At 35.2% G+C, this 22,200-nt stretch overlaps 1 protein-coding gene and 1 long non-coding RNA gene across 2 annotated transcripts; both read right to left on the reverse strand.

Annotated features, from left to right (window-relative positions):
* Positions 1-10,886: 10,886 nt before the first annotated feature.
* On the reverse strand, positions 10,887-14,322 carry LOC149837533 (uncharacterized). The gene is made up of 3 exons (XR_016432116.1): positions 14,115-14,322; positions 11,369-11,552; positions 10,887-11,245 (listed from the first exon to the last, which is right to left on the reverse strand). It is a non-coding gene; the product is annotated as an uncharacterized LOC149837533 (long non-coding RNA).
* A 1,957-nt stretch (positions 14,323-16,279) lies between these two features.
* On the reverse strand, positions 16,280-21,031 carry LOC149837534 (nudix hydrolase 2-like). Its single transcript, XM_090006102.1, has 7 exons — positions 20,966-21,031; positions 20,085-20,222; positions 19,729-19,806; positions 19,583-19,633; positions 19,426-19,460; positions 17,245-17,356; positions 16,280-16,645 (listed from the first exon to the last, which is right to left on the reverse strand). Exons 2-7 carry the CDS (start codon positions 20,181-20,183, stop codon positions 16,460-16,462), a joined length of 561 nt encoding a protein of 186 aa, XP_089862228.1. The 5' UTR covers positions 20,184-20,222; positions 20,966-21,031; the 3' UTR covers positions 16,280-16,459.
* Positions 21,032-22,200: the final 1,169 nt, after the last annotated feature.

Consider the following 22,200-nt stretch of genomic DNA (forward strand, 5'->3'; position numbering starts at 1 on the left):
TAAGCCATTTGTAGCTTGAAGGGAAGCACGCATCTGGGGGTAAACCTACCTGGTTGCTCCAAGCAAACTCCACGACTATCAACAGGAAGTTGAGAAACAAGACAAGGGGAACGGCTACATACAGTCCAAGACCCTCAAAGCTAGCTAAAACTGCCATTTCTAGGAGACAGAATAAGCCCTGACACTGAGTTTTGAGAATGCAATGAAGAAGCTTGGAATTGTCAAGTTCTCTTCTCTCATTATGTAGGCAAAGATAAGAACGTACTTTTTAGAAATTAAATGTGGCCGTGCACGTCCCAGGAGGATGCATTGAACTCCTACACAACTTGTTCAAGTTGGTGTTATTTGACAGCCACTTTTCTTTCAGTATCACAACAGCTCTAGTTGGCATGTATCCATGAGCAGCTTATCTTTCCATGTATAAAGTTTAAAAGGTGTTTTAAGAACTTGTGGTGAAGGGTAGAACTTGAAAGTGAGCCTGGCCCATTAGACGCCTCATTGAAAGCCATTCTGATATTTTGAAATGTAAGGATGGCCATAATAAACTCAAAGATTAGACCCAACTGGGATCATTGAGCCAAGCATTAGGTCACAAGTCAGCCCGAAGTGGGCCTGACCTAGTCCAGCCATCCAATCCCATGTGCACCACATTTATTGAATCAAGTACTACCTTGCATCTTCATTCTCTCTTCTAAAGGTGAGACAATAAAACAGTTAAAAATCAATAGCAAAAGGTGCATGTTTAGACCCATGCACATCCATGTGGGTCCACTTGAGCTCTCCAAGTGGGGACCTTCAAGGAAAGGGGGTGGTTCAAACAGTAACTCATGCATGGGAATTGGTGTGTGCCTATTGGTCTGTGCATGCCCAGTTGGGTTCTTGGCAAGTGGTCTGTTGGCCTTATTCACGAGTGTATATTGTTTTTGGTGCAAAGTACCAACCACCCCAAGTGGGGTCTCATGTAAAAGCTGGATACAGTCATGATATGTCCCTCAGGCTCAACTTTCACTTGGATCTGGTCTCTAAGCTTTGTCTGACACGCATGAGGATGTAACCCTACATTTGAATGCGAAGGGCGAGCAAACTCAACTTGGTAAACCCAAAATATGTGAACATTCACGTGGATGGAGCATTTTCGATGATCTTTCCACAAATCCGATCATGCAGATATGTTTGGAATGGTCCATTTGCTAGGAATTGTCACTTAGACCGTGTTTTTTTGGCAAAACATTATGATTTTATAAAGCTTGAATATTTATGAAAATTCTAAGTCATTGATTATTAAATAATAAAATAACCTATGTACATGTCATAATGGGACAATTGAAGAGTCCCTTCCTATAAAACCAAGCACCTAGATCACATCCATATTGTTAGATTAACAAAAATTGAAAATCTCAATGCACATGGTTGAGTTACTCTATATACCGAATTGAACTCTGTGAATCCATTGTCTCTTTTACAAATCTAACTCTACAAATGCATTTGGCATGATCCATTTATTAGGAACTAATACTTGGATCAGATGTTTTTGACAAAAAGAAAAGATTTTTTAATATTTGAATATATACCAAAATTTCAGGCCCTTAAATTTCAAACCCTAAAAGCCTATTACATGTTATAATTGGACGATCCAACAGCCAGCTACTATAAAACCAAACATGTAGATACGATCTGTATGGTCAGATTAAGAAAGAACAAATGCTAACAAACTCCATGCACAAGAAAGTTCACATAATTATAGCACACATGGTGTGCATATATATATATATATATATATATATATAGAGAGAGAGAGAGAGAGAGAGAGAGAGAGAGGTGATGGTCCACCCACTAAATGGTCCATCACCTCTCCTCCCCTTTAAAATCTATATGTTCAATATGTTTTTTGGCAAATCTGACCATATAAATGTGATCTCTGAGGTTGAAAATATATGATTTGACCCTTGCATCAAACTTTTTTGATGTGTAGGTATGATTTTAAAAGGATTCAAAGATCATCAATTTTGAATTTTTTATGTTATAAAATCTTGCCCACAAATAAAAAAGTTTGATGCAATAGTCTACTCAGATTTTTTAACCATGAATATCACATCCATATGGTTAGATTTGGCAAGAAAATATATAACAGAGATTTTGAAGGGGAGGACAAGGCATATAAATATATATAGTAATGGGTAGGTGCTTATGCTCAATGACACATGCTTGATAGATTTTTTCATTTTATTTTTAAATTTTGATAGTACAGATGTGATCTATGTACTTGATTTTATAGGGATCAACTCTTGAAGTGTTCTATTCCAAATCTTCGTAAATTCTTTAGGCTCTAAATATAATTTTTTTTATCGAAAACACATTATCTAGGTGTAGATTCTTCATAAATCGACCATGACCAACATATTTATGGAGTCCGAACTGCGAAAAAATACCGGAAGAGCAGAAAAACCCACTAAGCATGTATCATTAAGTATATTTCATTAACCATGTACCCATATTCTCTCTATATATATATAGTCACTAGATTATGAGAATTGGCAATATGAGAACTAATGTATGAACCATGATTTTCATGGTTTTTTGTGTTCTTTTATCTTGAATGTAACTACATAGGTGTGATCTACATGCTTGGTTTTATAAGAAACCACTCTTGAATCATCGGATTTTGATGCATAAACAAGATTTTTTTAAGGCTTTAAAATCAATGGCTCATAATCTTCATAAATATTCAAGCATTCAAAAATCACATTTTTTTATCAAAAATACATGATCCAATGTTTGGTTCCTAGCAAATTCACCATGCCAAGCACATCTACACAATTGGATTTGCAAAAAAAGTGTTGGAAATGCACATATTTTTAGTTCTCATATTCTAGTCTCTGACTCTCTCTTTATATATATATATATATATATATATATATATATATATATATATATATATATATAGTGAGAGAGCCACTTTTCTAGCCTAATGCTTACTGAGTTTTTGAAGGATTTTTTTCTAGTTTTTAAAATTTGACTATACAGATGTGATCTACATGCTTGATTGTATACAAATCAACTCTTGGATCTTCTGATTCTGACACACAGGTAGGGTTTTTATAAGATTTAAAAATCAATATATATAGGTTAATCTAACATTAAACTAGTTGTATTTAATACTAGATGGATTTAACCTTACTAATATAACTTTAAAAGAATTACATATTTGAAAATGCACTTACTTTTTGAGGTAAAAAAGTAATTTGATAGATTCATAAAGATATTTATTTTGAAAATGCATTTCACTCTTAGTTTCCCTCTAAGTTCAAAAGATGCATAATGCCCCAAAAAGTAACCATGCATTTTAAAAAAAACCATTCTTTTAAGAGTATTTTAGATATTTTAATAAGGTTGAATTCATATAATGTTAAATACAATTAGTTTAATGTTATATTAACCCTATATATATAAATAATATCAAGGAGTTTAAATGAATTATATCTGATTGCCAGTGTTTTCTAAGTGGGACCTCGGCTTACAGTTATAATCCATCTGTTCAATAGGGATCAACTTGGCGTGTGTCAGTTCTTTTCTAATAAAAAAATCAACCGTCCTAAATGCACCAAATTTGTATGACTTGAAAAAGATATTTCTTGGTCAAAAACACAATCAAACGTTTGATTTCTGATAAATTAACTATGCTGAACACATCTATAGGGTGATTAGGTTGACTCCAAACAACTTGGACATGTGAGTTTCAACTCATTGATATTATATGCACATCCACAACAAAGACTTATCATATATTATATATATAGCATACGATGGTACACCCTCTTTGTTTGCATGAATCTAGCTATCAAACGTTTGATCTAACTATGTAAATGCATTTAGCATATTTATTTACCATATTAATCAGTTTAATAATCTTCAATATGCCATAAGGTGAAAAATTAACAGTTGATAATTCATAAAATGAGGATGGTCTAAACATAACCCAAAACATCATTTTTCAAGTCAGGTTTAACATATGAAAATAGTAAAAATATATACTAAGCATGATTCAAATGCTAGTTTTTGCTTTTGAAAGATTACATCTTTGAGAATCAGGGGTGTACCACTGTATGTCATTGTGGTTCAGTATCGTGACAAATACACCCATGAATATGTAAGAGTGCTTAAAGCTATGTCTAATAATTTGTCCTTTTCTTTCTTAACAATGTCATATGATTCATCTTGCGAACATCAAAATCAAGCTCAAAAATTTGGGTAGAAGGCAGCAAACTCATGAACATTTGGCTGGAAACTTGCATTGGACAAGCTTTCTTTAAATCAAAAGTTCTTCAAGATATCGACCTTATAATTCGTCTTTTTTTTTGTCATAATGTCATTTTGAAATCTTCAAAATCAAGATTGAAGAGTTGGATAGAACGAAGCAAGACTCACAAATATTTGGCTCATAACACACATTGGGCATGCTTTCTTTAAGGCAATGTCTCGAAAGTGACAAAAAGTGGACCTATGTGATTTGTGTTTTACATGTTAATAGAACTCTGTGAAATAGTTTCCGTAAGAAACAGTCGTGTTATATGTTTGTTTCATGTTCATTGAGAAAGTCAAAGTAAAAAATGGGTGTGTCCCACATATTAAAGGTCACCTTTTTGCATTTATTAGTGCCCTTCATGCAAAGAGGTGGTTTTATTTTGAGTACGACAGTCAAAAAGTTAGTAGACCCCCATGCAAATACTAATCTTTACATTTAATAACAATCAATTTTTAGCAAACGGACTGTGCCGAGTGCATTTGCAGGGTCAGATTGATGGAAAGAGTGAAGGAACACTCTGGTAAACATATTTTCAGTAGACATATTCTAGTGTCTATATTTTATATATTAAAAACAACAAAAAACAAAATTTTTCAGAAAACAATTAAGCTCGTGATTGGCTTGTAAAGCTCAGCTTGTAATGAGCTCGGGTTCAACTCGGCTCATGACAAGATCAGGAGCAAATCTCGAACAGGGGTGTACCCTTAACGAGGCAAGCCCAAACAGCCCAAGCTGAGTTTGTTTGGCTCATTTACCAGCCCTCGATATAGGTTGGGATGGTAAATGAACCGGGCAGCTTAAACGAGTCAAGCCAGAACACAAGGTGCTCGACTCAGCTGATCTCGGGAGAACTCGTGTAGATAAACAATATATATACATAACATCAAATATTTTCACAGTTGATCTTTTTGCAGTGATATTTTTAAAACATATTTTTCAATAAAAGCTTTGAAAAATCGTCAACCAAAATATAAAAATCGACTTTTTACGAATGCAGCAAGTACGGGTCGAATCCTCAGGGAACGAGACAATATTCGTAATTATCTCTAAAATTTTTACTTTATTAATAAAACAAATATTTACAATTAAGTCAAACACTACAACTAAAATTAAGTTACAAACTAAAAATTAACTAAAAAAAAATAAATCCTAAAGTAGGTTGCTAAAGCCTTCTCCAGATCGCAAAGGTATTTTCATCTTTTCACCACATCTGCATTCGCTCTTAGTATGAATACACCTTTTGTCCTGTAGTGAACTTATCAACCTAAACAAAATAAAATAAAAATTTAGTATTCAAACAATTACAATAAATTCTAAATTATAACTAATTTTAATTTTAAAAATAATTACTAAAACTAAATTATAATTAAAATATAAATAAATTAAAATACAACATCTAATTAACTATATCAAATCTAACTAAGCTAACTACTGTAAATACATTAACTATTAAACAGAAAAACACGAAAAACTACCGAAAACTAACTAATTAGTAAAATGATTGTTTTGCCCTCAATGTAGTGCAAAATTGAATTCAAACATGTTTTCGAAAACAAACTGTTTGGAAGGGAAAACAAAGTCCAAAATTACTGAAATTTGTTCTATTCTATTTCTGACAGATTCAAAAATCTGTCAGATTTTACAAAGTTGAAAAATTCATCCGGAAGCTCCGGATATAAGCGTTTCAAATCTGATAAAATTTTGGAAATCGCCAATCCAAAAATTTAAAAACCTGAAAAACCTATTTTTGAAAAACGCTTAAAAATCAAACCAAATCAACTCCAATTGAACTGATTTTTGGTCGGCTGACAGACAATACACAAAAGAATAGAATAGACTAATTTTTTCAGAAAAACTAAAAAAAAATGCACATAAAATGATGAGTGCAGTATGCGACAAATTTTGGGTCAAAAGTTCAATGCACAATTCACTTTCAATAATTCAATTCATGCATTATTTATTTTAGGAACATGCAATAACAGACTTTTACATATCTACATGCTGCTAATGACATTAAATAAATCTAATTACACTAAAGAATTAAATCTAACATGAATACCTAAGTTACTTAAAAGAAATACAAGTTAATTCTAAAATAAAATTCTAAAATTCATGCAATTACTAAACTACGTTAAACTAAAACACAATTATGAGTTAAAATATTTAAAGTAATGAAGTTAGCTAACCTAATATACTCAACTTAATGTAAACAAACTACTTAACTTGAAAAAGAAAAATTTAATTTAAAACTAACTTTAACTTAAAGTTAAAAACTAACTTAAACCTAACTAGGGTTAATTGACGTAATTAGGGCACTAAGGGGGATGAGTTTGACTTGGATTAGGACTTAGAGGCGCACCCCCCTAGGTGGACCCCACTAAGGTTAAGTATTATTGACAAGAAAAAAAATGCTTAACTAATTAAACAAAGGAAGCCAACCAATTATATTGCATAAAACTCCATTACTAAAATTAATTCAAGAAACGTGAAGGGAAAACATTTAAACACAAGATTTGAAACATCTACACTAACCCTAAATAGGACACTGAACTAAAGAAGGAAAATATTATAAGAATTCAAAATTGAAAATTCACCTAAGAATAAAAATAGAAGTTACAATAAGATCTAAAAAAAATATCAATTACTTACCTAAAATGACATGAGCCCACCACACAAATTTTGAAAACCCTAATCAAAGTCAATTCTTACTAATTTTAAAACAATCTCTTAAAAGCTAATAACTAACCTATCAATACAACATATAGAAAGTACCTAAAACTAAGGAAACCAAGTAGCTAAGTTACTTAACATAGGATACACGGTTTTGAGGAAAATGCTAACTTCCTAAGGGCTGAACAAAAGAATTCAAAACTTCCCTAAATTACAAAAACACGATTTTGAAAACCATGAATGAAAAGTCAACTTACTAAAAACTAAAATTGATATGCTAGCTTGCTAATTCAATGGCTTAACATAAATATCGACCTACTAACTAGTCTATATTAACATACATTAACCTAATCATGTTAAATAAAATATCCATGACATAAAAAAATTATAAAGCGACTATACTATTTGGTTATACCTAGATTAATGCCCTATATACTAAGTCAGCTAATACTAACTAAATGCATGGACTAAGTTAAAAAATGCATGAAAAATAAATCGTCAAATGATATTATTGCTAAAATCAAATAGAAAATTAAATTGGCTAACTAAAAATGAAGACCTACCAAAACCGAATTACACTGAACCTAGACTGTTCAAGAAACTTTCCTAACCTAACCTACAGTCCTAAGCTTCAGCCATGGTTGCTAGACCCGTGAGGAAGATGATAGCCACAACCAAAACGAAATTCCTAATTTTTACCAAACAAACAATTTTAACCAAACTAAATCCAAAATTTAATATACACTAATCTCTGATTAAGACTAGACCTAACTAATGATAAAACAAAATTTACATATACAGAAATTAGAACAATAAAAATTAGAATATGGTTTTACAAAAAAAATAAAATCTATAAGAATCGGCTAGACAAGATCTAACCGATTTTTGTGATTTGACACCAACAATGAATCAGACCTAAAACAAAAATGAAACTAAGCTAGACTCAATCTTAAAACTACAAAAAACAATGATTTGCAAACAAACCAATACTGAAAAAAATTAAGAAATAAAAAATGACATGAGTATGACTCAACTAGTAAGGGGTAGACTCGATCTACTCTAGAAGAAGGGGGTGAGAGTGAAGACTAACCTCTAGGGCCGTCCGACGAGGGAGGAGGGAGAAAGAACGGTTAGTGGAGTGAAGTTGACGCCCAACACATTCCTTAGATGCTTGCACGGTGGATCTTGGCTACTGCACCCATCTAGAAGTCGATTCAAGAGCGTTAGGAAAAGAAGAAGAATACCACGCATCCACAAAGAGGGAAGAGAGGAGAGAGGGGGGGGGGTTTCCAGCTCCAAAAATAGTTCAGCCCTAAAAAAATTAACTATTTAAATCCTAAGTTAGTCCTATTTCTAAAGACTACCTAATTGTAAACTTAATTCTAATTACAAGTTAAAACTATATATTAATTACCTACAACTACCTAAAGGAATTAAAAAGAGGTGGTTTTCGAAAAATAGTCTTGAAAAACTCATTGGATCACGTGGGTTTATGGATCTATAAGGTTTGGGTCCAGTTCAAGATCCAAACTTGAGCTCTTGGGTCGGATCTGGATTCGTTCTGCCTCGAAAACTGATTCAAAACCCTAAAAATGTAATATTTTCTTCGTTTTAACTCTGATTCGAGTGAAATTCGAACCGAGACCTCTTTGAACCTAAATACATCAATACATGGGTTCTAAACCTTAAAAACACGTAAAAATGCATGAATTTTATATGAAAATGATGTGCACTTCATGCATCATCACTCACACAAGCTTGACTCACCTAAAAACAAACATAAGCATAGCCACGAGCTTAATCTACTAGTAAACAAGCCAAGCCTGAACATGCCTTGGTCAATTCGGCCCTAAATATAGGTCTAAACTCTAAAGGAAAAGAGGTGAAGTTTCTACTTTTCATATTACACCATAAAACAAATGACAGAATGTGCAACATCGAGCAGATGCATAATTATTAAAAACCAAATGATAAAATGACAACAATATACAATTAGAAAACAAGCCCTATAATAGCATATATCTCATTTTTTATTTATTTCCAAAGACAACAAGAAGATGACTAGCAAGGAGTGAAAACAATCAACCAACCATGTATAAAACTGAATAGCATATGAAAACCAAAGTCAATTATTGTACGACGAATTTACTTAATTGTCTAGCTCCTGTTGTTGCAGTATGGCGCCATCCTTGTGATTTTCTTTTCTATTGTAATTTATGTTCGAGATGGGTTTGGATATCTCATTAGGATTTTATGGATCTGATGATCCATGTGAGTGTATGAAGTATTAGGAGTTACTGAAAGAGATATAAAGGTCTTTTAGGGACAATAAGGGCTGCAAAAAAAATATTTGAATTGTTAAAGGGTAAGAAAGTCATTTTATTTGACTCAACGCTCCACCAAGGGTAAGTTCATCCTTCTACCAGACTTAACGCCCCCTTAGGGACATTGTCGTCTTTTGGTTAAGAAGACAATCTCTCTAAAATTGATTTTCAAGATGGAAACATCAAGTTGGCATGGAGGCCTATAAATACCTGTATGACAGTATTTCGAATTCAATTTAAATTGAGAATTTCTCAATTTAGCCTACTGAATATTATAGTAGGATTGAATCTTCTTTTTTGAAAGAGATTGGCTATCTTAGATCATTTTAAAAGGAGTTTCATTCCTCTTTGCCCCCTTTTCAAAACCATATGGCCCTTCCTAAATTCTTACTTCTCTCCCTCTCATTTACGCCTCTCTCTCTCTCATCTTTAAAATTGGGGTTGCTATCAGAAGTCTCCTCCAACAAGGTTTGCAATTCCTTGGTGTATCTAGGTTTTTCCCTGAGCTTTGTAAGTGGATCTTGGGCTATGGACTCAAGTTGCACATCTGGGTTGAGGTTCTCATAACTTTGTCCCTAATTAGATGAGCTTGGATTTTTAAGAGGATACATATGAAAATCTTTCTTCTGAACCATTGGCCTAGAATCTATTTTCAAACAAGATTCTACACAGTTTACACAACTAACAAATCAAAATTTTGAAAATCAAGTTTCTAAGGTTTTCTCGAATACTCCACGGATCTGTGAGGTCACTTTAATGGGTTCTAATAAGTATGAGTTCCTTCTTGCCAGACCTTTTGCTATATACTCGAGCTATGGCTCCTGGTATGTGTGAGCGGGTTCTCAACCTCCTTAGTTCACTATCGATATACTCAAGCTAATGGCTTCTGGTATTGGTAGGGGTATTCGAAGAACCAAAAAATTAGGACAAGATGAGGGGTTTTGAAAATCAAAGCAAAAAAACAGTCAAAGTCATAAGAAATGAAGACAAATTAAGAGAGATTAGAGGTGATGCAAACATTTATGAGAGTATAGTTTTGGCAAATGAGCTTAGTGGAGAAAAAATAACGAATGGTTAAGATAAAAAGTATAGTTTTGGTAAGCACCTATGAGAGGTATTTCTCAATGTTGACAGTATCTGAATCAGACCTGTATCATTTTTTAAAAAATGTCTGGCCATATCATATCATACCTGTCTCGATTGGTATCAGCCTATTTAAAAATATTTTTAATAAAAATTCAAAAAATAGAAAAATATTTAAAAATCAAGAAAATTATGAAAAAATAAAAATCAATATAACTTAAAAAATATAAAAATAAACAATTTATAACATGTAAATTAAAAAATATCATAAGTTCACAACACATCAAAATAACATAAAGTTTAAAGCACATGGCAATAACTTAAAATAAACAAAGTCTAGAGCAACAAAAGACAATAGCATAAGTTTAGAGCACAATCACAATAACAAGTCTAGAAGACACAACACAAGCTAAAAAAAGGCCTCACAAAAATCAACCACGAAGCACTAATATTACAAGTTGACAATAATGTTCAAATTATGTCAAGCATCACTTCAAACAAACTAGTTTGCATCCCTGATATTCTTCCAAGCATTACAAAGTTCAACATAATTAAAAGTTTACAAATAAAACATGGTTTGCACTTTGCAGCCACTAAATGTTCATGTGATGCAAAAGATAGAATACCATATTACATAACCTAAAAGTTCTTTAATACAAATTTAATAATTATATGTTGTAGTAGGATCATATGTGGCATTCATGTCAAACCAATTTGTGTCTAGATCCACCCTTACATTCCACTGCATATTATCAATCTTGGATATCATCATAGCTTGGTACATAAACATTAGATGGGTCTTCAGAATTATTCACCTCCTCAAGAGTACTCGGCTCCATAGAAGCTCCATCATCCACACACAAATCTACAAAATAAACATATACAATTTTTATTGTAGTTTCATGTGATGTAAAGGATAAAGAAAGCCAATCAATGATCATTATACATTATATAACATATTTTACCAAGTTGCATGACAAATTCATACCTTTACCAATATAAGGTTGAACTTCATCTACATCATCCCCGCCATCAACCAACTCAAGCCAAGTGACATCTTCCTCGGTTAACTCTATTTTCAACAACCCATTCTTCAACTAAGATCCATGTCTTCCATACTTATGGGATCCAAGTAAGATCTATCCCTTCCACCTTTCAATGCCATTGCTTGTCTACAAAAAAAATAATAATATCTTAACATAATACCTGAATAATTATAATTGATTATCTAACAAAATCATTAAAAAGTAACATTTTTTTGAGATTCAAATTGTAATAAATGAACACAAGATCATTGAGTCTCGAGTGGTCAAGTCTATTGTTTTTATTTTTATGTATACGCTCAAATACACTCCAATTCCTTTCACAACCAGAAGAACTACATGTTTGGCTCAATATTTGAATTGCAAATTGTTGAAGAGGTATTAAAGAATATGTTCTACCAAATTGTGTCCACCATTCAACTGCACACAAAAAAGGCATCCATGTCAAAAAAATAAAAATATTGTGTAATAAATTTTATAATAAGATTGCTAACATAAAATACCTAAAAACATTTTATATCAGTTGTGCTTTGTTGTTTCCCTTCCAAAATCTAACTATGCCCCATCGTGTTTTTTTTTTATATATATATATATATATACTGATCTTGTCCTGTAACTACAGATATGGTGCTAATCTCTCAATGCAATAAAAAGTCAAGTTCTCACTTCTATAGGCAATTCATATCTTTTATCATAAAACTTGCTAGGATTTAAATGGAATCTTGCAGCATGAAGGGGACAATAAAGTTGTGACTTTCACCTTTCATCTATTATCTTTACAACATGTGATTTTTTTTTCTCAGCACAACACATACAATTTTGGTTATAGCCCTCAACATAGCATCATAAATATAACCCATGGATGGTTGTTTTTCACTATAAGCCAAGCACAACACACATACAAGAGGCTCACAAATATCTCTAACCTATTTGCACTTATCTCAAAATGAATTAGTCAAAACCATAGCCTTCAATTCTTCTCCAATTGTAGTGGAGTATTTTGACTTTACCCATTTAGGAGAAGCAAATATTTGAATCAACATTTTTCTTTGTTCAAGAATACTATGTAATGTGAAAAAATGAGTAGCAAACCGTGTCTTAGCAGGACATATTAAAATTTTCTTCTTTGTATGCTTCTTCATCAAGTTTAAAACCAATGTGTGATTGTAAATAAATTTTGTCAACCTATTTGCATCTTTCAATAGCGAACCAACCTCCTCTATATTTTCATTATCATGCAACATTAGGTCAATACAATGAGAAAAACAAGGAGACAAAACAATTTGTAATGATTTTCCAACATCTTCCCAACTTCTTTGTAATTAGCAACATTATTTGTGACAAAATATACAATATTTTTGGGCCCAACCTTTTCTACTATTCTTTTAAATGACATGAATAAATTTTTAGCAGTCTTAACTATCTTTATTACATCCACATATTCAAGAAATGTAGATCTCTTAAGATAATAAATTAGAAAATTAATAAGTGACCTTCCTGTACCATATCAGCATCAATCATAATTGTGCACCCAAATTGCTTCCAATTTTGCTTGAACTTATCACAAAAGCTTTTAACGTCTGCCACACTTAATTGCAACAAATGACAACACAAGTCGTGATACAATGACATTTTATAACCTAGCCCAATATTAGCTATAGCATCTTCCATAGCTTGAAAGGAAAATTAATTTACAACATTAAAAGCAATTGCATTCTCATAGATAAAATAAGCAACACATAAATTAGCCTTGTTTACTTGTTTCTTTCAAGCCATAACATCGAATGTCAGGTTGAGAGGTAGAAGTAGTTCTTAGAGTAAAAAATGATGCAATACCTCTTTTTCGGTTGGTTAGCGAAACTTTACAATTACTAGTACTAGCCACCAAATTCATAGGAGCCTTTCCCTTATCTTGGTTTGCATTTTGTACCTCTTCAACTTCATCACCATCATTAACATCACAATCTCCAAAGCTATAAAATGCGACACTTTCTCTTTGTGAATTAATCTTTTTTTTCTTTTTTTAGTCTAATGACTCCAAGCATTTTTTTTTGCTCGATGTATTTCATTTTTATCGCATCCTTACAACAAGCAACATCTCCTTTTTTTTCTACTATATGTTCTTTTAATATAGTGATGTCACCATTCATTTTTTTACCACAATTGTTGCATTGAACCTTGTTCTGGAAGGTCATACATAAACCCGAATTCCCATCTTGGATCATCTAATGTTGTCATTTTCAAACTGCACAATCTCCCTCAAACAACATACAATTATTCAATTTCACATGCATTCACAAACTCATAATTGCATTTCATAACCACCCCCAGAGAGAAAAAAACAAATCCTAAAATTACAAACTACTAAAAGTACCAAAAACAGTTGGAGAATTACAAATTTTTTAAAAACTACAATGAAAAAAAAACAGTTACACTATTTCATAAGTGATAATCGAACTAGAAAAGAAAACCAGAGCAACATTGACTTCAAGAACAAAGCTGAATAAGAGAAAACGATCAAATAGCTTAAACACAAGTGGTCGGAAAAGGGCCATCCCGAATCCCTAATGTTTTTTTCCGGGCTCCTGAGTCATGCCTCCGGCTTGAAGTAGAGAGAGAGAGAGAGAGAGAGAGAGAGAGAGAGAGAGAGAGAGAGAGAGAGAGAGAGAGAGAGAGAGGTTACCGACTTACCAACCACGGCATGACGACGGTGGAGGAGTGCAGCGGCAGAAGACTGCTGCCGAAAAAAATCGACGAGGGGGTATTGGGCTAGTGCAACGGAAAAGGAGGAAGCAGAAGCAGAAGGGCGAGTGCAGCCAGCAGTGGCGGAATCCGAAGCGGAAGGGCGAGTGCAGCCCTTGTACTGCTTTAGGGCTGAACAGGAACAGAAGTGAAAAATGAACACAGGAACGAGGAAAAAAAACTCGTGAAAATCTGGTGAAAAGATCAGGTGCAATATGTTTGCACAAATATTTGTGCATTAAGCACCTGATCATCCTCAATCTTGCGGACAGGGCCTGTCAGCTGTAGGGCCCAAGGCTTGATGGAGGGCGATCAGGTGCTTAATGCACAATTTTTGTGCCATGTGATTGCACCAATCCTCTCTAAAAAATCTGACGATTCAAGAATTGGTCCTACCAATCGTTTCAGCCTGAATTGGCCGATTTTTGAAAGGGTCGATTCAGACCCTTGTACCGTATAGAAAATCCGCCGATACCCGGATTCAGAAAGATTCACACCTCGTTACCTGCAATCCTAAAACTTATAAAAGGTACCTAAGGGCATGTTTGATGCGCCGTTCTCATCGGGATTTGGACGGAAATCCCGCTGAGAACATCAAAAGCAGACAAACATTGGACGTGGCGAACAGCGTTCCGCACGTCCGCTGCATCCATAATCATCTGTAATTTTCGCTCCACCTCGCCTCCTTTACAAAAAAAACAGGAACGAGGGGGACGCAAAAAAAAAATGCATCGATGGGCATGCCACACCCGTAGATGCATCTCTCTCTCTGTGCAAGGGCTTCACTGGAGGGTTGGGTGGCGACACCACCGCCTCAGGCGCCAAGAAAGGGCCTAAGGTACCCACCATAAAAAGTAAAAGAAGTACTCGAGGGTAGGGGTGGCAATCGTGTCGGGTTGGTTGGTTGGCGGGTCGACCCGACGGGTTGGCAGGTCAGCATACCTCAACCCAAACCTGACCCGTTTATTAAACGGGTCGGCTGTGGCAAACACGAAGCCGACCCGTTTAATAAACAGGTAACCCGACACGACCCACCAACCCATTTAATAAATGGGTTGGGTCGGGTAAACGGGTTCTCAGGTTCGAGGGTCGGACGGGTTCTCAGGTTCGAGGGTCGGGTTGACGGGTCGGGTTGGTGGGTTGACCCACCCGCCTAACCCGTTTATTAAACGGGTCAGCCGGGTTGGCGGGTTGGCATACCCCCAACCCGAACTGTTTAATAAACGGGTTACGCGGGTCGACCCATTTATTAAACGGGTTGGCTTAACCCATTTATTAAACGGGTTGGCTTAAGCCCAACCCGAACCCGCCTAAGAGGCGGGTTGGCGGGTCGTGTCAGGTTTTGCCACCCCTACTCGAGGGCCTATGTGAGTCTTAAAGGTTTAGAGGGGAATTAGAGGAACGCCCTTAAAAATCCATTTATAGGTTACCTTTTTGCATTTATAGGAGTGCCCACCATGCAAAGAGGTGGTTTTACTTTGAGTACGACTTAGTAGGCCCGGTGGAAAAACTAAGTTTTTGCATTTATTAACAATCTCTTCTTCTTCTTTTTTTTTAAGGCAAGCTGGGGTTAGGCGGACCCCTACCAGATCAACAGCCGCCCCCATGTGACAGAAGGATTCGATCCTGGGCCTTGAGCTTGACACAGGATCCCACTGACCACATGGGATGCCACCTCGGTGGTGTTAACAATCAATTCTTAGCAAACAGACTGTGCCGAGTGCATTTGCAGGGTCAGATTAAGATTCATGAAAAAAGTGTAAGAAATACCTAGATCAGTCTGGTAAACATGTTTCCAGTAAACATATTCCAGTGTCGCTGTATTTTATATACTATCAAGCTTTAAAAAAATACTTAAAAAACAAAAATTTTCAGAAAACAAGTGAACTAGTGATTTGCTTGTAAAACTCATCTTGTAATAAGCTCATGAGCCGATCCCGAACATGGGTGCACCCTTAACAAGTCCAGCCCGAACAGCCCAAGCCCGGTTCATTCGGCTCATTTACTAGCCCTAGATACAGGTCCAAACTCCAAAGGAAAATAGATGAAGTTTCTCATTTTCATATTTACACCATAAAACAAATGGTAGAACGTGCAAGCATAAGCAGATGGATGATTATTAAAAACCAAATGATAGAATGACAACAGCACAAACTTAGAAAACAAGCCCCTATAATAGCATACATCTCGTTTTTTTTTTTTTTCCTAGACACAAGAAGGAGAGTGCAAACCAACCATGTATAAAAACGAGTAGCATCTGAAAACCAAAGTCAATTATTACAGGACGAATTGACTTAATTGTCTAGTACCCTGCTGTTGCTGAGGTACAAGGTGTGGGCAGAGGAGCTAGACTGTACTTTGACATGAGTAAATCCTGTGTACTTATTATTAGCCTTTTCCAAGATCAAGTCAGCAATCTTCTTCATCGACTCACGTTCCTGGACAAAGTGCTGTTTAGCATAATCCGCAACCGGCATCCACTGAGTGAACACAGAAGTCAAGGAGATCACATATGTCGCTCATTAGAAAAAAAAAAGAATTGCAGTTGGAAGCAAAGTTCCAGTTCATCCAAGAAGCAACAAAATCTAAAAGAAATGTTTTGCTGCTTTTTCTAGCATGTTCTCAGATAATGAGAAGATGTTGAGGGATGACCAACTCATTTAAGAAAAATAACTGGCACATTATCATCTCAAAAAGTATCAACTCATTCATTTCTTTACGATGGAACTTTTAGATAGTATTTTCCCAGTCAACTAATAATCATAAAAATCTCCTCATTCAAATCAAAATGCAATTCCTGTTAGAAAAACCACCTATTTAAACAAGCCTTGAAATGCATAACATGACTCCAATTTTGTTCTTCTCATTTAAACCATAACAATCAGGTGCTTTAAAGGTTTGGCAGGGAGCATTGTTTACCATGAATGACTAGTAAACAACAAGACTCAATAGCTATAAAATATAGCATCTGAAAGAAAGAAAGGAGAAAATACCTTGAGGAATTTTGTATTGTTTGAAAATTTAAAATAAAATTTTTATTCAAACCTCCAAGTGATGGTTACCAATTAATGAAATTTACCTGGGCATTTGCAATTTCCAAGTCTTGTTTTGTGATAGTGGATGTCTTCGGCTCCAACATGCATACAAAAAACAGATCTGACTTCTTCTTAAAGTGGACTTTGTGACTTTCTCTGAAAGTTTCAGTTGAAGCACTTGAAGTCAGTAAGAGGAAAGAACCGTAGGCAAAAATTTGAAATTGACTCAGATGCATATGCCACACAGTCCATTACGTTACTGCATTATGTAGTTTATTTACATAATATTTACTCTAGGCCAGATAAATCTTGACATTACATCTATGATATAAAAAATGCCTAATGAACTGGAAGAGAAAAGACAAATTCTTTGTGTTTTCTGTAACAAAATTAAATTAAAGCTGGTACATGATGGGCCTTAAGTTTATAAACGATGACCAACATGATGATACAGTAAACATCTGAGCTTCTATCTGCATTGAGGCATTATGAACGATGCAAGTGATGTGATGGTGGCCTCTAAATTGCTCTCCAGGATTCAAGCACCTCCATATAAAAAAACACTATGATGCCCAATCATGTGCTACACCTGTGACAGTGAGAGAGTTTTCTGCAACACATTCCAAAACATAGATCATCAGATTAGGGAAGTACCTTGATAGACACCCCCCTTCACAAAAGCCACTTGAACCAGGCTTTTTAAGCAAGAGGCAAAACATTTTGGGTTATTGGGTCAAAAGAAGGACAATAGATGATCACTTTGTCATAAACCAACATGAGATGAAAAACTACCTCCAAACACCAACAATGGACATGGCTAGTGACAAGATGGAAATGCAAGCCTATATCTGCTTGAAACATAATGTGAACTATTTCTTTCCATCACAAATAGGAAGTCCTATTTGATGTTGTCAAAAGCTTTTCTAAGTCGAGGATACAAAAAAAGATGCCTAATTTCTCATTCCAGTGGTGAAAATAGATTTATGTGCCACCACCATCTTACCTATAGAAGGATCTATGCGAGTTTAGATGCTAAAACCCATGCAAATATCTTATAGATGCATTCCACTAGAACTCTTGGTTGAAGGTTCATACACAAATTAACAACTACTACAAATATCTGTGATCACATATTGGGGTCACGACAAGTAGGTCACTTGGCCCACAGATTGCCTGTTTAGAGCATGTAGCCTACATTGCTTCATGAAGACGTATAAATGGGAAATTATGGACTTCTATGTTTCTCATTTTCTAAATATGAAGCCATGTTTTCATACATTCTTATGCAGTAACATTTAGAAGCAACCTCATTGTCATTATCGTTTATGATGAAGGCCAAGTGAAGAACTCTTCTTGGAGCTTCATGTTTACAGAAACATCATTGAACAGTCACGGTGCATCATGAGGATTGGATTTTTACCCGACTAAAGTTGGTGAAGAGAAATAACATATTCAAGATAAGCATTAGCTCTTCTCAAGAGTTCATTGACTGATTGGTCTTTGTGGACATCCCCTTAGGCGTTTGAATAGAAGCACTGGACGGCCCTTCTAAGTCCTGAAGTTCTATACGAGTTGTCAAACACAATTTATCATTCAGCTAAGATTCTAGTTGTTACAATTTGTTCAAGGACCTGGTGTCATGTTACCTTGTACTTGTATATAAATGGGTATGGATCAGTCGGTTAGATCTAGAAGCAGTTTTCAGGTTCTCTCTGTGCATAGCGGGAAAAAGAAATACATCTTCCCTGTGTCTTCAATGAGTATATACAGGATGCTTCTGTCATGGCATTCTTTGTCATGAAGTCTAGGGCACCACAGTGAGATTTGAAACCGAGATCTGTTGTTTAAGAAGCCTAGGATTCTCTACAAGTACCATCAAGTCATCACTGAAGTTACTAAACAAAAGAACTATTTCATTTTGATAACCTCTGCGTTGAGTAGGTCCATTTGTCAGGCATGTGAAGATATGAGTATCATCAAGAAATATAAAATGAATAATAGAATTTTAATTGATGTTTTTGTTAGAACAGTGAAAAGCATCACAGTCCACTTCTCTAATGATATCTGAAAGGTGTTCTATTATTCATCATCAGATCATGTTCGATAAATCTACCACCTTACATGGCATGATCTAGTTGTGATACGTACATACAAGTGGTGAACGTTGTAACTACTGCCATTCCAATTCAACTACAATAATGATTGATAACACATATGCTTTGTACCTGAATCCAAGAATTTCCACAAATTTGGCCTCAATCTGTGACAACGAAAAAAGAAAGATTCTGTCAGCACCAGAGTTTCCATGGTTGAGGGCTTAGAAGGAAATGAATGCAAGAGAATGATATGAAATTTGAAATGGACAAGTTTAGGATAGCTTACCCCTGTTTCCTCCCTGACTTCTCTTTCAACCCCAACAAGTATATCCTCACCCTACCAAAGAAAACCCAAAGATATGGTAACAGTTATCAGGGAGCATTCTTCAAGCAAGATAAAAAAATCCAGACATCTTCTAGAGAAATAGAGACCTCTTCAACGACCCCAGTAGGAATCTTCCATACATCAGCATCTTTGAAACGGCCAGTCTTTTCTTGGACCACCAACACCTAAAAATATATGCCATTCACGAATCCATATTATATGATTTGTCTCCATAGTTGTTTCAAACTAGAGTTCACCTCATAAATGTTGCAATATAAGATGGATTGTTTCTAGAATGAAGAAAGAAGAGAACAACCACCAATAAGACCCTAAAAACCAAACACAATTTCACAGTTTATCATGCCTGATCAACAAGTCTTGGCACCTTTATGAAGCACATAGATAAGCATATCACATTGGAAAAGAAAAAATAATAAGAGAATTTGCGATCCAGATAATGTACCTCCTTTTTGTCATTTATCACAACAGCACCAACACCAAGTCTGTGTGTAGCATAGATAGGCAGAGTGTGAGGGGTGACAGGGAGCCAATTTACAAGCATCAAATAGTCTGGCTCTGCATGGTGGTACCAAAATCCCTCCTGCAAGCCAATAAAAAGAATCAGTAGATGGTAGATGGTTAAACCTTCCTGCATGTAAATACATAATATATAGATAAACAACAACAGAATGACAATGAGGGATTCATCTCAACCAAGCATAAAATAAAGATCTTCATTCATGCATGGCTTCCATATATCTTTTGATGTCAAATTAAGGTCTGCGGAGTAACCAATGTCAAAAATCCCAGTATTGGGTGATAAAATGCTTTCTTTCTGAAAAAAATCTTTGGAAAATATCGGCATATATATGACTTAAAAAAATCATATATTTCATAAAACATAAAAGATTTTAAATATACAAAATCAGTTATTTTATACTATACCGTAATAAATCATGTTATTTTGAAAACATCACAAATTTATCCAGATTTTATCATTTCCTTTAAGAGGACCGTGGAACCTCTATGAAATACGTTCAAGAAACTAGAGAGATCAGCTTAAACTTGGAATTAGAAAATGAAAAATGTTCTTTAAAACCATAACAAAAAAATTTAGGACTAATAAAATGAACATAAAGATATCACATTCACTCCCAGTAAGAAGATTCTCAGTTTTAGGTATTACATGAAGTAGGTATCCTACCAATACAAAATCCAAATATGAATAAGTGATTACTACCAACTACCAGAAATTTTTATTGGATGTTGCAACAATGACAGGTGCATACGCTGAAAAATTAAATTCTTTCAACTTATGATCAGCATAAGGGAATGAAGGTTAACCTTAACAGCAGCAGGAACAAGATCTACAAATTCACGTGGAATGTTAAGCCAAACTCCTTTTTTGCCCTGAAAACATAGAGGAAGTCAGGAATATTCATACCAGTACATAACAAGATCTAGGTTCATGCTCGCTTGAAACTGTCAATTGCAAAAAACATGCAGGATCTATTAGCAAAATGGGGTATGTTTAACTCTTGTTGCATTCAATTTTATGTTGCTAGTTACTACAGGATTAAGCCAGCCATGCAAATAAGGCCTGAAATTTTTGTGCAGCCAAACCATGAGTCTGGCAGCTCTGAAATAAAATAGCACCAGTAACATGCACCCCAATATGTGGACTCATGGGGAAAATCTAAAAAGAAACTAGTTGCCCCTGTCTACCAAGGCTAGTTTTCTATTGGATTCGACCAAGCAGCAAGGAATGTTCGCCCTGCTTATCGAACCGATGACATCCTTCAACTTGAACACCTTAAGCGGGCACGCCAAACCAGACGTGCAAAGCTGATGCCGGAGCAGGAGCAGGAGCAGGAGCACGACGGGGCCACAGGATCCATTTGAATCCATTTCTATCATTTGGATTTTAGGTTGATTATTTAGTTTAGATTTTGAATTGGATCCATCTCATATCCATATTTGATTAAGGTTTCTTTCTTTGCCTTATAAGTATTCATCATGGGAGCTTTGTAATTAGTTTTGGTAATGGATAGTTCTAAACTTTGATTTATTCTGCCTTTTCTTCTCCCTAAACTCTTTTTCCTGATAGTTTCATGGCATAGGTGGTATAGTTCGTAGTGTAGTTTCTACGAATCAAGCAACCGATTTGCATTCAATTTTATGTTGTTAGTTGCTACAGGATTAAGCTACCCATGCAAATAAGGCTTGAAGAAAACAAGAAGAAAATTTTCAATGGTGTCTGACCCACCCAACCCGATAATAATCGGGTCAAAAAGGGCCCTACCTGAACCCAGCCCAAAAAGACCTTGGCAAACCAGAATCTTTGTAACAAGCGGTCAGTCATAAGAAAGAATCTTTGTAACAAGAAGTTTTAGAATTAGCCCCAAGTGGGGGTTGGCGTAGTGGGGTGGAACCTGGCCAATAGATGGGTGGTCAAGGTTTGATTCCCATGGGTGTCTATTCTCTGGACAAGCTGACACCCAGCATAGGCCCTGGTGGAGGGATCCTAACTTCAGAGTTTTACGCTGCCAGCACAACCACCATAGGTATGGCAGGCTGAG

Source organism: Nuphar pumila, chromosome 5 (assembly GCF_984573655.1).
Source record: "Nuphar pumila chromosome 5, dmNupPumi1.hap1.1, whole genome shotgun sequence".
NCBI lineage: Eukaryota > Viridiplantae > Streptophyta > Magnoliopsida > Nymphaeales > Nymphaeaceae > Nuphar > Nuphar pumila.